Source organism: Pelodiscus sinensis, chromosome 7, assembly GCF_052426305.1.
Source record: "Pelodiscus sinensis isolate ZL-2025 chromosome 7, ASM5242630v1, whole genome shotgun sequence".
Taxonomy (NCBI): Eukaryota; Metazoa; Chordata; order Testudines; family Trionychidae; genus Pelodiscus; species Pelodiscus sinensis.
Window position 1 is genome coordinate 59,504,025 of NC_143058.1, and position 18,239 is coordinate 59,522,263.

General features: G+C 41.7%; 1 protein-coding gene across 16 annotated transcripts in view; it reads left to right on the plus strand.

Moving 5' to 3' along the window:
- MAP2 (microtubule associated protein 2) overlaps positions 1–18,239 on the plus strand; it is a 331,690-nt gene that overhangs the window by 282,433 nt on the left and 31,018 nt on the right. For 10 of the 16 annotated variants that reach the window (XM_075933895.2, XM_089779816.1, XM_089779818.1 and 7 more), the window contains 4 exons: positions 6,695–10,477; positions 10,711–10,917; positions 11,290–11,424; positions 15,614–15,675. In XM_075933895.2, the coding sequence (XP_075790010.2) occupies positions 6,695–10,477; positions 10,711–10,917; positions 11,290–11,424; positions 15,614–15,675 (4,187 nt within the window). Of the gene's footprint in view, positions 1–4,021; positions 4,268–6,682; positions 10,478–10,710; positions 10,918–11,289; positions 11,425–15,613; positions 15,676–18,239 lie in introns of all 16 variants that reach the window. The other 6 variants (XM_075933906.2, XM_075933907.2, XM_075933908.2 and 3 more) reach the window with 2 other exon arrangements.

The window sequence follows — 18,239 nt, forward strand, 5'->3', positions numbered from 1 at the left end:
GAAAAGACTACTGGGCTGTCTACACTGGCCCTTTTCCGGAAAAGTGTTCCGGAATAAGGACTTATGCCCAAGTGGGAGCAGAATAGTTTTTCCGGTATAGCAGCTGATTTTGTACAGTAGAGCATCGTTGCTATTCCGGAAATTCATGGGCCCGTGTAGACAGCTCGCAGCTTATTCCGGAAAAGCGACTGTTTTTCCGGAATAAGTGGCCCAGTATAGACACAGCCTGTGTGTCTGTCTGTAGATGAAGGGGCAGAGGAAAAGAGGAGTCCTCTACACAGCTGACCATGCTGTGGCTCTGCTGCCAGTGGGGAGAGGCACAAACACCTAGCCCCCTCCAATTCAGTGTCTCTGCCCAGTGAAGATCCCTTCCATTCAAACAAAGAGCACTATGAACAGCCTTTGTCCAGTGCAGAGTGGGCTAATTCTCCAGTGCTACTGTGCAGAGTGTAGATGCCTTGCTAGGCCATGATGAAGGTGAACCAAGCATGGTCCCTCTTTGTTCTTCCTCCTTTTGGTCCTGCTCCATGATATTCATCCCATTATTGTGCCTCAGTGTAACTTGCTTCTGTGGGAGCCGTTGGGATTTTTTTCCACATGGAGAAATCTCAGAATTTCTCAGGAACCCACATGCCCCAAAGGAAGGCTGGCAGCATTAGAGTCACACGCAGCATGGCTGTAAACAGACCCGACTCCATGGTGGCCAGCATCAAAGCTCCCACACCCGCCAGAGTTGGAGTCAGTCCATAATTTGCAGTAAAATGGCTTCGCATATTGCAGTGAAAGGACCAGCTTATTACAAGAAGCATCCTTCTCCTTTTGTAATGGGATCCCTGCCAGAGAAGGTGTGGGAAGCATGGTGGTCATTTGATACCTCAGCTAAGCCTGTTGTTAATACAACAGAAAATAATAATGGGATGAATTTTGTGGCATCAGTTCCTATTCCATATTGTGAAAAGAGTGCTGGCTTCTTAGCCAAGACCAAATAGACAATGTCACACGCAACTCTGTTGTGCTAAATCAACCTTGGGCTTAAACTGGATCTGAAGGATGGTGACAATACAACATTCTGCAGAGGTTTAGGCCACCGGAGAATATACCTGAGTACCTGTAATTGTTGAGTGAAACCTCTGAAAAGAACAGAGGATATCATGTCAAAGAAGAGGTTACCACACGGGAAAATTTATCTTGATATTGAAGAGTGGAATTAATATTATAATTTCAGCAGGTCAGATAGGTAAATATATTTCTTAGAAAGGGGGGAAATTAATAAAAAAGTCAGATGTTTCAATATATATTTTAGGTGGAACTAGTATTTGACTTTTGTATGCATAGTTATGTATATCTGAAGATATATTGTTCATTCTAGTAGAAAATCTTTTTTTTCCTCTACAGGTATAGACATACCCAATAGTGCAGCTATAATGAAGGCTATATACATGTTTCCATTATAAACCTCATGTTTTGGAGATTGTAACCCAATGATAAAACTTTGCTCACTAGTAAAGCAAAATTCTATGATCTTGGTGGAGTAGGGTATTTTCCCCCTCAATGTAAAAAAGATTGCATACAAGAAGATATTTCATGTAACCATTTTTGATAGTGTTTCTTTTTTAACTATGTTCTCAAAATAATATTGGTATGATGGGCTGTAATAATACTGAAGGAGCCATTATGATTTATATTGTTGACATTTATTTACAACATTGAGCTAATTATTCTTCCTTTGAACCAAATTGTTCACTTTGTTCCATCTATTCTACAGCCATGTTATTTCAGCAATAGCAATGTAATTACACCAGCCCATAATGGAGTAGAGAATTGGGTCCTATGCATTTTTTTACCTTCAATTTTAGAGAGATACACAAATGCAAAAGACAACCAAGCAAAAAAGTTAAGTGACGTATTTAAGCAAGGAAATAAAGATTTTGTCATTGAACACCATCATTAGCATACCCTATTTTGCCAGTGTATTACATTTCCATGTTAGATTATATTCACCTGAGCTTAAAGATCCCTGCAACACACAGGCAGCAGGATTGGGTGAAAGACACACTTACAGCACTAATTCTGAATCTTTGGGCTTCTGTTGAGATGGTTAGGTAAATGTAATTTCATGTTTACATTTTAATAAAAAATGCTGTACCTTGAATAATTATTTTCTCAGTATAGGGCTGACAAACATACCATTATCATAATCAATAACTCAGGGCCATTTACAGCCATTGTTATTCAGGTTCAATAGCACCTGACCGCACCCAAGTACTCTTGTTGATTTCAGTGGGACTACTACGCATGTGTTTAAGGACCTTACTGCACTGAACTCTCAGTTGCTATCATAGGCAGTGTTCCTGGGTAAGGTCAAGATTTTATTAACATTCACAGGCAGGACTTGGGCAATAAACAAGACATAACAGAATCCTCTGCCCCACCGTATGGAGCCCTGGCACCCCAGGCTGACAGACATTGCTCTGTTGCTCAGGGGGGCTGCGTGCCCAAGCCCCACTGCTGCAAGAGGCTGGAATTCACAGAGATCACGGAATCCAGGACCTCCATTCCAAAATCGTAGCCCGACTCATGGGGTCAGGTGCTATTCAGCCTGAGGAAGAGTGCCGGTGTTCAGCCCGTAAGGCACATGTCATTAATTGTTCGTTAGCCTTCTGCTGTGGTAAGAGAAGAACAAAAAATATGCTTAACTTTGCTATAATTACATTAGCGTCATGCTGAGTGGCTTCCATATGCATATGTTTGGAAATGGCCATACTGTGGCCTATCTGGAGACATTTCAGAGAGAGAGAGAATCTTTCTCTTTGATCTCCATGAATAGGGCCGTACCAAATTCCCTGCCGTGAAAATTGCATCTTGGACCATGAAATCTGGCCCTCACCCCTATGAATTCTGATCCCTGTCTTATGTGAAATCTGGTTTTTTGTGTGTTTTTGCCCTACACTACCCAGATTTCACAGGGGAGTCCAGAGTTTCTCAGATCAGAGGTCCTGACCCAAAAGGGAGTTGCAAGGGGCCACAAGGTTATTGTAATGGGGTGGCACTATTGCCACCTGTACATGGGCATTGCCTTCAGAACAGGTCAGCTGCAGCGTGGCAGCTGGTGGCCAAGTACCCAGCTTTGAAGGCAGCACCTCACCAGCAGCCATGCACAAGTCAAGGCAGCAGCGGCGGCAGCTGACTGAGGTGCTGAGGGTTCAGTGCAAGCAGCAATGCAGAAGAGTGTCGATACCATCCTGTGCCATCCTTACTTCTGCACTGCTGCTGGCAGCCACTCAGCCTTCAGAGCTGGACTCTTGGCCACCAGCCATTGTCCTCCCACTGCCCAGCTCTGGAGGCAGCACAAGTAAGGGTAGCAGCACCACAATCCCCTTCCCCTACAATAATCTTGTGTGGCCTTTGTGAGCATGTTGATGCATTAGCCTTTACATGGCTATCTGTCACCCGGTACAATCCCCATTTCCAACAAGTATTCAAGCTGTTCGATCTACAGTCATCCCCATGTTGGAAGGGCAGGTCTGTAAAACACTTTCAGCTCTGATTTTACAACCTACACATGCTTCTCAAGGAGAAAAACGATGCTGTTAAGTGTTACCATGCAGAGCTCAATTTGGCAACCAGAAAACAACACATCCTTTTTTGTTCTAAGGCAGATTCACTCCCCAGTACCTGAAATTAGCCAGGATGGGTAAGGAATGGTGTCCCTAGCTTCTGTTAGTCAGAAGGTGGAGATGGATGGCAGGAGAGAGATCGCTTGATCATTACCTGTTTGATTCACTCCCTCTAGGACACCTGGCATTGGTTGCTGTCAGCAGACAGAGTACTGGGATGGATGGACCTTTGGTCTGACCCAGTATGGCCATTCTTATGTTGTTATGAAGCTGACACGGCCATGAGATTGGCAATCTAACCCATGTAGAGAGCTGAAAGTGTTGCTGTAAGAACAGTCCTGTTGAACTTTGTACGTTGTGTTGTGTGCTGGTGTTGATGTCACCTCCTTTTCCATCCCCCCAAGAAGAAGACACAGTAGAGAATCCAATGACTGAAGAAGAGAAACCAGCAGCTCTTCCTGGAAAGGTGCTGGCGAAAGAGAGTGGGCCTGCTGAGCCTTCAGAACAGGCCGCAGGCCAGCTGGATTCTGGTTCAGAGGCCAAAGTGTCTCATGAAGACAGTGTACTAAATGTGGCACCCGGCGGGAAAAGCGTAACAGTTGTCCAGGAGGTGCCTCAGAAAGCAAAACCACCTTCCTTGGCCGAGGAAGGTGTGTCCGCCTTCGGATTGCATGTGTTGGCTGCAAATGAGTTCTCCTGCTTTCTCCAGTGCTTTCCAAGGCTGCCCCATTTCCTACTCTTGTAGTTTATTATTCTGATGGCTCTTGTTATAATGCTCGATGAGTCTGTGTCGGGTAACCCAGGTTGCATAGATGCTATATAACAAATAGTATCCCACCGCTGCAGCTGATTCTTGATTATTATTTTTTTTGTTTACTTTGCCATGATACAATGTGCTTTGCAGTTAAGCTGTTACTGCTGCATCAGTCTGTTTTCCCCATCTCCGATGTGTTTGCCAGTCACATTGCTACTCAATGTATATACTTTTTTTTCGTTTTGGTGCAGAGGCCCATCTGCTTTTCTTGCAAAAAGGGATGTTTATTGACTTAGCCTATGACATAAAGAAGCTTTCACCATAGAACTACTTTTGCTTGCAATGTGCAGTATTATTTATTTGTTTATGCTTCAGTGCATTCCGGTTTTGTTTCTGTAAGGCTATTGCTTCTTATGCCATATATTCGCCATTCATTGCAATCAACCCCCTTCTCTCCTTGATCATTGCCAGAACTTTGAGTTTTCATTTATTTTAGCTTCTTACAAGTTGATGGCCCGACACGAAGTACCTGTTCAGGCACAGTTCCCCATCGATCTCAATGGGGTTTTTGCCTTTGTAATGAAGTGTGGAAGTGAAGCACTTAGAGTAAAATCCTAAAGTGCTTACTTAGGCAAGACTCAATAGCTTTGATAAATTGAAATCAGTAGTTTTGCTTGAGTAAGAATTAAGTAAGTCTTCAGCTTTTGTCCTTTTGACAGTATTTCTCATCCGTTGTTTCAGAGGGAAACATAGACTGCATTTAGTATGAGGTAATGATGAGCCATATCTTTCCGAATGAAGAGATTTGGGGTGTGAGAGGCTTGGGTTTACACCCAATTTGGCCTAGTGGAGCAAGATGAAATGCCTTTGGTATTGTGTCTGCTAAAATTTTCTGATATGTGCATCAGCATCTCCATCCGAGATGCAATAGTTTAGCGAAGAGAGACAGCATTTAGCTAGTTATTCTCAATGAAACCACAGTTAAAGTAGCTAATGGGTGTTCCTTTTGCACTTTATATAAGTTGTGAATAATCACCACCACCACTGCTATAACACCCACAAAATCTTTAAAAAGCAGAAGAAAAAGCAGAGCAGGTGTGGATGTTTTTACATGCCACTCACAATGTTCAGAAGAATAGTTAATATTTTAAGCTAAATATATAGCTATTTGAATAATGATGAACAGATTCATTCAAATTCCTTTAAAAAGAATAAAGGGCCCAGACCTGTGTGCCGCATTCACATAAATGGTATCATTGTGTTCAACTGTGAGGATGGAGCTCCAAATTTATTTGCCCACGATCTGCTACAGCATGTTTTAGAAACATGCATTAAAAAACTAAAATCCGATTAGACAATGTTCTAACACATTCTAGCATAGATTTTGTTTTCCTTGTCTTGTAATTCATTAAGGAAAGATCAATCTATTAATTACTAATAAATCACCTATAAATTATGTAAAAAAATGTTACCAAAGAATATTAACTATGCTAAGAATATAGCAGCTAGAGATGTAAGAGTAACATTTCAGTTCAATTTTAAAATAATCCAGGGCCCCCTTTTCAGAGATGCTGAACCCCTTTGATTTCCATTGACTTCATTTGAATCTGTGAGTGCTCTGCGTTTCTGAAAACCAGACCCCTTTCTCCCCCCGCTTTGGAAATATGAACAGGTCCACAGAGTCGTATGAGGTCAGTTTCATGAGAATAACCCACTTTCTGCTTTTTTTCTAAAAATATAAAATATCAGTAATATTAGTAAATGAACTTCCTCATTCTATACTTAGTCCATATGCTGCATATTTTAATATTTCCTTTGATTACACAAAACCTCATAGTTTAAATAGAGATGGAGTATTATGTAAATACATACATTGTATATTTTGAGCACATCTACAAGGATACTGTTACTTGGCCAAATCTTGCAGACCTTTCTAAAGCAAAATTTGTATTGATTTCAGAGTCTAGCAAAGTATTTAAATACTAATTGAGGGATATATTGCAATGATACAGTTACAAGTAATGAGTGAGAAGAAGTCACATGAAACAAAAGGGTGTGTCTCTCATACCAGTGGAGACAGATTTACATGTGTAACTCACGTTGTCATTAATGCACTTGTAACACTTTGTGCATCAAGAGGAGAGGAGAGCACAACACTTTGAAACAAATTGCTAACTGAATAGCCTTGCTGCATGGTTGCATATTTTCCACTCTGCCTTCCATTAATCATATCAAGATTTCATTGTAAGCTAAATGACTGCCTGTAAGTGCTTTATATGATTTGTCATAAAACCCAACCAAACTACTTCAGATTTACTTACAGCCTCGAAGATGGAAATCCGTGACCAGGAGGGCAAAGGCCCTTTCACAGCTGAACCGTTAGACACAAAGGAGCATAAGTCAGAGAAAGACAGTAAGACCGGTGAGCAACCTAAACATGATGCCTTAGTTCCACAGCCAGCAAAAACTGAGACTCTAGCTAAAAAGGACTCATGGGGCAAAGAAGAAGAGAAAATAAGTCCAACCGTGTCAGGACAGATTTTGGATGCAGATCTGCAAAAGAAAGGGGAAGTAAGTTTGGCAGAGCCTCTTATATCTCAAGGACACAGGGACCTGTCAGTTGACCTGCTGAAGGAGAGTAGAACAGATGGAAGGAGTACAGATACCCAGATACCATCCAGCCAAGCTATACCCCTAAAATATAAAGATGACTTTACAGATACCCAGAAAAGTCATCTTGCTTCATTGCCTTCAGAGTTTAGAATGGACGTATCTGGTGCTGATCCAAGGGAAACTCCTTCAGAAATTCCTGTGAGTGTCCCACAGAAATTGCAGCTTGAAGACAGCTGCAAAACAAGTCATGAGCCCACTGACACAGAGGCTGCCAAAGAGCTTTCAAAAGATGAAAAGATCCACAAAGACAACACAGAAAAGCCAGTGGGAGAGGAAGTTGCTGCAATGGCTGCACATGCCCCCAAACCTACTACAGGGGAAACACTCACCCAGAAAGTTTCTACATGGGGGGAAGAAAAGGACATGACAAGGGATGAGAGCGATGAGGAGGAAAGGTATGGCTTCCTGGATTGGCAGCCTTCCAAAGCAGTTGATGATAGTCAACTTTATACAGAGCAGGAAGATAAAAGAATTGTTCCAGATAAAGCAATTGTTAGTGAAACTAAAAAGCCCTCTGATGTTCTCAGAACAGAAGAAGAGACTGATCGAACTGGGGTTTCAGCAGTATTAGATGTCAAAAAGGAAGAGCAGCAGAGCACAGAAACCCCCACTGGCGAGTTAAGCCATGACTCATTTTCTGAGGAAGCAAAAATATCAATAGATACAGCCCAGCTATCTAAAACAGAAAAAACTCCTGATGCGCCAAGGTTAACAAGCGAGAAGGGCCCAACTCACGAACTTTCTCAGGACAGAGATATTGAAAAGAAGTCTGAGGAGGAAACATTCCATATCTCAGATACAGCTACACGTGAAATACAGGTAGAGGAAGATAGGTCAGGAATGTCCACTTATTTTGAAACATCTGCTTTGAAAGAGGAAGCAATAAAAAGTGACATGCAACCGCCAGGCAGTGATTATTATGAACTAAGTGATACTAAGGAAAGTATGTATGAACGTTATCCTGCAGATCCTCTAATATCTAAAATGGAAGACAAGAAATTCCCACCAGAAACAGATCAACCATCCAGTGTCCCTGGTCATGAGATAGGATATAGTACTCTTGCTCAGAGTTTTCCATCCGATAAGCCTGAGGAACCTAGCTCTCCACAGGAAAGGATGTTCACGATTGATCCCAAAGTGTATGGGGATAAGAGAGAAATCCATAGTAAAAATAAAGATGATTTGACTCTGAGTAGGAGCTTAGGACTAGGGGGAAGATCTGCAATAGAACAGAGGAGTATGTCAATTAACCTGCCAATGTCCTGTCTAGATTCTATAGCACTCGGGTTCAGCTTTGGCCGTGCTCAGGATCTCTCCCCCCTTGCTTCAGATATTCTAACAAACACTAGTGGGAGCATGGATGAAGGAGATGATTACTTGCCAGCAACCACCCCAGCATTTGAGAGAGCTCCCTGTTTCCCTATAGAGAGCAAAGAGGAAGAAGAAATCATCGAGGAGGAAAAAGCAATGGAAGAAGAAAATATGCCAGTTGAATCCTTATGTGAGTCACCCTTCCTGGCTAAAGATTATTACAAAAATGGGGCAGTTATGGCCCCTGATTTGCCTGAAATGTTAGACCTGGCAGGCACGAGGTCTAGATTAGATTCTGTGAGCACTGACGCAGAGGTGGCACAAAGAAAATCTCTTCCTTCTGATGCTGATGCAGAAGACAGTGGGGCACCCCTGACCCCTTTGACTGATGAAAACCATATAACCCTAAAAGCTGAAAGTCAGCTAGAAGACTTAGGCTACTGTGTTTTCAATAAGTACACAGTGCCACTGCCTTCCCCAGTGCAGGACAGCGAGAGCTTAACAGGTGAAACCTGCCCCTTTTATGAAGGCAAGGATGAAAAAATGAGAAGAGGTCTGGTAGCTGACCTCTCTCTGATAGAAGTGAAGTTGGCAGCAGCTGAAAAGTCTAAAGAATTTAGTGAAAGAGACTTGAGTCCAAACATCTCTAGTGACCCAACAGTTCTGGGAAGGGAGTTTGAACTGGAGAAAAGGGGCTCTGATAAGCTAGATACTGTGCTAGAAAAATGTGAAGAGCAGGTCGATTCCAAAGAAGCCTATTCCCTTGAAGATACAAAACATGAAAAAAAGATGCCCGATGCAATTTTGGAAAGAAAAGAAGACGGTGCCATTGATAAACTTTACGTGGCTGGGCCTGAGGTTGATACCACACATGACAAAGCATTAGCAAAAGAGGCATCGAAAGAAAAAGACGTTGTTTCTTTATTGACTGAAAAGGAGGAAAAGCCTCTTAGCATTGCTCCAAAGGAAGCCAAGATAGAATCACCCCACAAGCCAGACTACGATGCTATAAAACATGATATGGATGTTGCTGCCAGGCAAGCTGAACAAGAATACCAGACTCGGACACATACTGAGATCAGTGAGTTTGCGGAAGCTGGTTTAAAGCAGGACACAGATTCTGTAAAAACCGCAGAGCCCGACACCCAAGAACCTCAGCAGCCCAAAGAACCAAAGGAGGCTGATGTTCCTTCAAGGACTGAGCCTAGTCAAATGAAGGACAGCACCAAAGTATCTGACACTGAAATTAAGGAGAAGGTGACTAAGCCTGATCTGGTGCATCAGGAAGCAGTAGATAAAGAAGAATCTTATGAGTCTAGTGGGGAACATGATCAAATACAAGAAGAATTAAATGGAGAATCTTTGAAACCCGATGACAGCAAAATAGAACCTCAAAAACCACCTGTCTCAGAAGAAGAGACTACATCACAATTACCAGTGGGAGAACCTTCCATCCCGCTTGCTGTTTCAAAACCCGATTCTGTGCAGGAGGAGGCAGCTGATATCCAAATGGAGATCATACCACACCCTGAAGAAGAAGTGAAAGAGACGACACCAGACATGGTCGTGGGACCTGCAGAAACCACAGAGCAGCCAGTGCATGATGTAACCCATGAGTCTGTACAAGTCAAAGAGCATGTAGAAGAAAAAGAAAAAGAAGAAAAAGAAGATGAGAAGCATCAACTCATGTCAGAACCACCCCAAGAAACAGAGTTAGAAGCAGCAGAAGAGGTGCTGACTGAGTCTGGCCCTGAGGAAATGCCTGAACTGAAAGGAGTTATCGAGTCTGTTGTGACAATTGAGGACGACTTCATCACAGTGGTGCAGACGACGGTGGATGAGGGCGAATTGGCCTCTCACAGCGTGCGCTTTGCAGCCCCGCAGCAGGGAGAGCTGGAAAGAGGGGACTTCCTGCCTGAAGAGGAAGTGGAGATGGAGGTGGAGGAGCCCAGTGACGGTCAGGCAGAGCCCAAAGAGGGCTCGCCCGAAGCTCCCGCTTCACCCGAGAAGGAGGAGATCCTGCTCACCGATTACAAGACAGAGACATACGATGATTACAAAGATGAAACAACCATCGATGACTCCATCATGGACACAGACAGCCTGTGGGCAGACACTCAAGGTGTGCATTATCCGTTTTTTTTTTAAATGTTTCCCAACAAACAATAATAATATCAATAATAATAATAATATAGTAATCATAATTTCAATACATTTCAGAAATGATATACAATAATCTGCAATTTATTTTAGACCCTATGCTGTGTGTTCAAATTGCTTTTCCCTCCATCAAAGTGTTGTTAACATTTGTTACTAATTTTCTGTTTGTTGTTACAATTTGCTCTGACCCTACAGATGATGATAGGAGCATCATGACAGAACAGTTAGAGACTGTTCCTAAAGAGGAGAAGGCAGAGAAAGAATTGCGAAGATCATCTCTCGATAAGCATAAAAAAGAGAAACCTTTTAAAACTGGGAGAGGCAGGATTTCTACTCCTGAAAGAAAAATAGCTAAAAAGGAACCTAGCACACTCTCCAGAGATGAAGTGAGAAGGAAAAAAGGTTCATTTAACACTCACTATTACCTTATTTTTGCTGTTGTACCGTACTGTACGGTTACTCTATTGTAGAAGTTGAATATGGTGATAGTACTAATACTATTTAATCAGACATTGTACAATTACATATAAAACAAGGTGCTAAGATCACCACTGTTTACTCCAGCTTCATGCTCAGATAGTGGGCGAGGCAGCACAGCTGAGTGTGAATGGATTAGTCCTTTGCCTCTGCCAATTAATTAACTCATTAATTCAGTCCGAAAGCATCAAATTGGAGTAAGAGAGCAGTCGGTCTGGCCCCTGGTTGATTTATTGTCATATCAAGCTGTTTGGGCTTTTTTCCTGATTGTGTGCTTTTGTGTTTTCTTGTCCATAGCAGTGTATAAGAAAGCTGAACTTGCTAAAAAATCTGAAGTTCAGACCCACTCTCCTTCCAGGAAAATCATTTTAAAACCTGCTATCAAATATACTAGACCAACTCATCTCTCCTGTGTTAAACGGAAGCAGACAGGTGACTGTGCGGTGTTCAGTTATGCAATGTGGCTGGCAAACATAGACACTTTTTTGTTTAAATCTCATTGCTACAGTAGCTTCTCTCTCTTTTTTTATTTATTTATTTTTTTAAATTTTTCCTGCAAGAATATCAGCCTTCATGAACAATATTTTCAGTGTTTCGTATCATTCGTCTTTTTCGGTCTTCCTTTATTTATTTATTTAACAGAGACCATGATCATGGATGCTTGTCATTGCTCGGCCCTCCAAGTGCCGTCATTGTATCTTGGCATTGTGTTTGAATGTGGTGTTGTAGGAACCTCTCAAATTATTTATTTATTTATTTATCCGTTTGTTTGTTTATTTTTGTGGTGAATTTCTATGCTGGGAAAGTGTTGACAGCTCAAACCACGGTATGCATATCCATGATTTTGCTTTTTCTTCCTCTCATGCATAATAACAAGACTTGTATGTTGCTCATTAAATACTTATCTGCATTGGCACTTCCAAATCTGTTACTGATGTTTATGCCTTCAAGCCAAAACCCACAGGGCGAATCTGGAATGCGGAGTACGATGCTGAGAGAGAAGAAATTTGGGGTTAGTCGACGAATGCATTTCGAGCAAAACCGGTTTTCAAAATCTTAGTATTTGATAGGGGAAGATGAGAGAAGGAAAAACCAGTGGCTCTCTCTATATCTAAATAGATATGTCATTATTCAGAATTAAAACATTTTCACTCCAGTCTTATGGCATTATTCTTAATGGTCAGATCAGGGTGGAAAGATCAGTATTGGGCTTGGCTATTTATTTTTTGAAAAAGGAGTTGAGGCATGATTTTCCTATAACAAAGTTTGACACTTCTGTGTACTGCAGTGCAGTTGTCCCTTATTTATACCAGAGAGAGTGAGAAAAGAACCAGACTTCACTAGTTTAAATTCAGGGTACAGCATTCTAAAATGTATGTTTCTTGGCTCAGAAGTTAAAAGCTATGTTTATTACTTTGGTCAACAAGTTAGATGTAAATTAGAGTAGCCTCCAGTGTTCTCCAACCAGCTCCCAACCTTAAGAGAAAGGAGAGTAAAGGTGGCTTAAACCAATTTATCTCCCCACTCCCTCCCATCTTTCACCAAACACGGCTTAATGTGACCAGAAGCTGTTACCCGTAAAGTCAAAGATTATTCAGAGAACCCAAAGTGTGCTGTGGGATTAGGGACGACATGGCGCAAGTTGGTTTAATGCTCTTGTCCTTCACCTTTGCAGATCAGGTTTCGTATTCTGCAATGGTCATACAAGATTATTTTTAGCTATTTGGCATGATTTGATTGCAACTTAAGGAAGCTTAGGGCTAAAACAGTGAAGTGCATCTTCATGGCCTAAAGCACTAGCTTTAGGCCATGAAGACTAATATCTTCGTCTCTTGCTTAGCTATTATTTCCTCACATGAACTATTTCTAACCCTCTGCATTTTTTTGCTTCCTATGGCCTTCTAGTCAGAATTCACTTGTGCCAGTGGAAAAACCTGAGGAAATCTGCCCATTGCTGCCTTAGAGACATTTATACTGGCCATTGCCTGCCCCTCTCCATAATATATAGAGGAGTTCACTCACATTAAAAATAAGCCCAATAAGTAGCCAAAGTAGAAAATATAATTTAAGGACATACCCCAAGTTTATTCACACTACAGGAGCTGAGACAAATGAAAAACACCTCACCCAAAACATCCACAGACTGAGAGAGCTCTGAATCAGATTAAAAAAGTTGTGGCCTTTATAAATGGTTGAACCAAAATGCTGAATCTGAAATTTGAGAACATTTTGGTCTGGAACCGAACTTTAAGTCTGTTCTGAACCAAATCACTGAATGAACAGAAAGTCTCCACAACCTAACATTGGGACATCTTCAAGAGAGCTGGGGAGGAAAAATCACAAGGTGATTTTCTTCTTTCTCCCCTTTTCTATATCAGTGCAGCTGTGGCGGGTAAGGGGACATGGATGGATATCTCGTAGAATTGCCCTTTGGGGTGTAGGTATCCAGGATTAAATATGCATACCCCTGTGGTGGACTTAGCCAATACAGGGACTGGAACCACCCCAGGCATGTTGAGGAGCAGGGAACATGAGGACATATATTTTCCTAGCTGAATGCTGTAAACCAAAAGGATGATTTCCATTCTTCCTTATGTTGACTATAAAACAATTCGTCTGAAGCCGGTGTCTATTCTCATGTAAGTCAGTGTGAGCTTTCCTTCTGGTTTCAGGGAGTGCCAAATTAGGTGCCTATCCAGAAGTGCCCCCAGAGTATATTCTGTATAACTCTGAGCACATTCTCAGCAGCAAAAAATCTGTTAGCCTTATCTATACTTTAAAAATGAAACGCATCCAAAGAGCAGTCTTGCGGGATACAAATGTCTCCATTAAAAAGTCAAAATGTGTCCACATTGACCATGCAGGGAGACCATGAAGGCGATGTCACAGGATTTTCCAACATATCGAAAATAATTCCGATGTCACTGTGTAGTAACCGTAGGCAGGAGCTGTTTTAATGGCAACCACAATCTCTTCAAGAATGGGATTCTCAGTAATTATAATTGTTAAAGGACACGCCTTCCTTGGAGCATGAAAAGAGGAAGAAGGCAGAAGGAAAAGACAGTTTTATTTGATTATCTGACCTTTATGCTAGTTTTCATTGTGTTGTCTGATTGGCTGAAGTTAGAAGACACTGCTGCCTTTGTGACATCACATCATGGATGTCATAGGATAGGCCAGCACAGTTGCTTAGCCTTTGAACTGGGCAAACATGCATTAGGTTTGTCTTCCTTGTCTTAAATATGTTTACTGTGTGATTAAGCTGGTAGCAGAGCACGAAAGGACAGTGTGACGTCATGATCCAGGTATTTTGCTCAGATGGAGGAGTTGTTATGCTGTCAGGTAAGTCAGTCACAGAAACACAACTGTGCTCTTTACCTCATAGCCACAGGCAACTGGAGTTCAGTACCAAAGGGGAGGGAAGGAAGATTTAAAAAACAACAAACAGCAGTAACAGATGTGGTAAAATGTAATGCAGGAGGCTTTTACTGAACGTGTTAATACATGCAGACTTAAACTGTCAGCTCTCTGATCTCAAGTTTTCTCTCCTACTCCCTCAAGTTACAATCAAAGAAAAAGAACAAGGCAAGAACATTAGTTAAGAGGGCAAAAGTATCGAGTGGGAAAGGCAGCCTTGTTCACAATGGAGATCGATTGCAGAATGCCAGGATTTAATCCCAGCAAGGGGATGTGTTGGGACAACTGGCAAGGCCCAGTGGAAAGCCATCATTGCTGGACATAGTTTTGCCGTTGGGTTCACAGATGAACATAGTTGGGACAGTAGCTAAATGAACTCAGCCTTGACCACTCAACCTTCCTTCTGTACCCACTCAAAGTCCTAAGTAGCTAGATTTCATATATCACACAGCTTCCTGCACAACAGCATAGCGAATACTTAGTACATGCATTTCTGAAAAGCTTTTCAGTTTCTAGTGTTTCTCCTAGGATGGAGTCCAAGTCACACGATATCCAGCTCACCTCAAATGAAATTCAAATGACTAAAAGAAAATGGTAACTATCATGGGTGCCAGCAGCTTGAATAATAAGATATTAAACTAAAGTCTGAGGGTTTTATTGACATCTGCGTTACTCCACTTTTATACCAGTGTGACTGTATTGACGTGAGTGGAATTACAGCAGCACAAATTGGAGTGAATTCGCAGCAGCGAATCAGTTTCTTTTCAGTTAGGGTTCTTGGCCAAGATTTTGAAAAGTGGCTAGTGAGATTGCTTGAGATTCCTTAAAGGGGCATGATATTCAGAGGGCAACTTCAGCATTTTCTGAACATTAAGAAACTGGGATGTCTCATGTTGGGCTCCCAATATCACAAGTCTCTCTTCAAAATCTTGGCTCTTAATCCTAGACCACTAAGAAGAGAAGGGCAAAATTCTGATTTGTTGTCTAAAATTCATGAATTAACTGGAACTATCACAAATATGGTAACAAATATTGTAACAATGTATTCTTTTATTTCTTAAGGCAGCTGCATATACTGCATACAGTAATTCACCACATCATTGCTTTGCACGGTGCTTAAAAGACAATTGATTATACTAAAGGTGTTCAGAAAATCAAAATGATTATTTTTAACCATCAGGATTTTCTTTTTGGGGTTTAACAGCGGCAGGTGGTGAAACAAACCAGGCTCCCGGTGTATTTAAACAAGCAAAGGAAAAACTTTCAGTGAGTAAACTAATCCTCTTGTCATTTATCTTTCAAAAACTCTTTTTGTCCTGTCTTGAGTGCTTTTATTTTAATTTCAGTAAATAACTGTGCCTTCCCTTTAGAATTCATTTGTCATATTAATTTTTATTACAGCCACTGTCCCTGTGTAGCTTCTGAATTACAAAAATAAGTATATAGAGACTTTGATTGTGGTTTATTATTATTATTTATTTATTTATTTATTTATTTATTTATGTGTATTGTTGCATCATCTAGGAGCCCCAGTCATGGACAAGGATCCCGTTGTGCTAGGCACTGTACAAGCACACAACAAAAGACAGTCCCTCAATTCACAGTTTACACACAGCCTCTGAGTTGCAATAACATTTAGTGTTGTTAAACGTTTAAGGCCAGGCCCTCAGCTGGTGTGAATGGGCACAGCTCCATTGGAGCCCCCAAAGCTGCACTAATTTACACAATCTGATGATCTGGCTGTGGGTGTCATCTTGTGTTGGATTGTTACATACAAGAAGGAAATCCTGCCTCAAGATTGGATGAAAAGAGTCTTGTGGCGATTCATTGCATTTCTGTTGCTTTCCTCCTCAGAGGTCACGGAGTTCTGGAAAATGTTAACCAATGACATCTCATATGCAAATATGCCCCCCAATTAGCTTAGCTGAGGTCATGTCCCGGACCTCTCTCCACCTTAGAACGTTAGGTTTAAACAAAATTTTCAAACTTCCTGTCCTCACCTTCAAGGTTCAGCTCAGCCTACACTACCACTTACATCTCTGCTGTCTTCCACGCCACACCTCTGATACCCTACAAACCCATCAGTGAGTATTGCCCACCTTCCCGTTAGTCTTGCTTTCTGTCCAGCCCCTTCTCCCATGTTACCCATATACCTCTCCCATCCAAGCACTCCAAGCACCTGACTTGTTTTCCTTCAAACCCCACTGTGTAACTCTTTTTCCAAGAAGCCCACACATGCTAGCTCACAACTGTATCATTGTGGTGACTAATCCATTACCAACCAACAAGACCCCACAAAGTTTTCTAAGTTCAACCATTTTTCTGCATCTTCCATTGTGTATTAAGCCCAATTTGTTTTGCCTGTCTGAGTAGACCAAAGGACCATGTAATGCGTTAAACATCTTGTCAACACTTAGCCAACAGTAATAGATTATATTTCTGAATAATCAATAATGTTGATGGCAGCAACGTAAGTAATTAGCTGTCATCATGAGTGCTGTGCCTCTTTAGATCCAAATCCAGATCTGAATTCCCCCAAAGGGAGCATGTGATCTGGTGCTACAATTCTGGCCCATCTCTAGCTATAGCTGAGAGATCTGTAGATATTTCTCAGTAAAATATTCAGAGGTATAGGAGGCAGGTGCATATATTGACTTCCTGTGTGGGTCAATAGCAAGCGTCATTTTCCTCTGAGGTCAGTTCACCTTAGCAGAATTTAGTATCTGCTTGTTGCCAAAGTCTTAAGTGCTCTTGGAGCATGACACATAAACAAGCAGTGTGCATTCTTCTGCTAGGTCTGTCGCCTGTCTTTTATCTTCTTTATTCTTCCTGTCAATTGTTTTAGGGCAAGGACCTGAAATCTAGTCTCTTCTTGCTCTCACTTTTGTCTTCCTTCTCAATTCCTGCTTTTAGAAGGGGGTTGAACTTGATGGCCTCATAATGTCTCTTCCAACCCTACTATTCTATGATTCTATCATCCTCGTGCATCCCCTTCCAGAAACATCCTTTCTCCTTCTACCTTTTCTCCTAATTCCCTGGGGCAGTCCATATTCTGAACTTTCAAGCACCTATCCCCTATTACTGTTGCATTCCCTCCAACTTTGTTATGTATTGTCCTGCTCCATCCACCCGAAGAGACATTCTCATAGCAGTCCCCCTACTCCATTCCAGCTGTGGCATTGGGTCACATTGTGCCTGATTACACTCATCACTCATTTGCAGAGCATTAGTACCTGACTGCAACGTACCTGTTGTACTTCTAAACAGAACTCAGGAAAAGCTAAGCAGTTCTACCCTGCTGGGGAGGATCGTGTCCTCATCCCAGCTGTGCATTAAGAACATTGGCTAATTCATATCAGGGAGGACACACTGTGCCTGCTTTCTAGCTAGCTCGTGAAATAAAATGAAGTTTTCATGTTTCATCTTGAGTAGTCTCTCAACCACTGCAAGCCCTGATTCTTATTGTAAGTGCTAGATAAGGCTCGGTCCTGCATAAGCTGCCTGCCTTTGCAGCAGAGGGAGTTCAGATGGAAACTGATGGTAGCATATGGCCCTCAATGGGCATTTGTTTGAAAGTAGTAGCACATGTAGTTTGGCCCTAAAAACACAGATAGGACAGGATTTTGCAAAATATCTTCCCATCTTGAAAAGGGCACAGTTAAGGATAGGTTGGACTCCATCACATACTTCCAAGAGTGATTCATCAACCACAAGATCATCCTTTCTCCTTAACTGCGCCCTGTGAAAGACAGGAAGCTATTTTGTCCTGGCTGTGTTGGGACCCAAACTAGATGTGCTTTTTATACAATGCAGGTACTCATGGAGTGAGA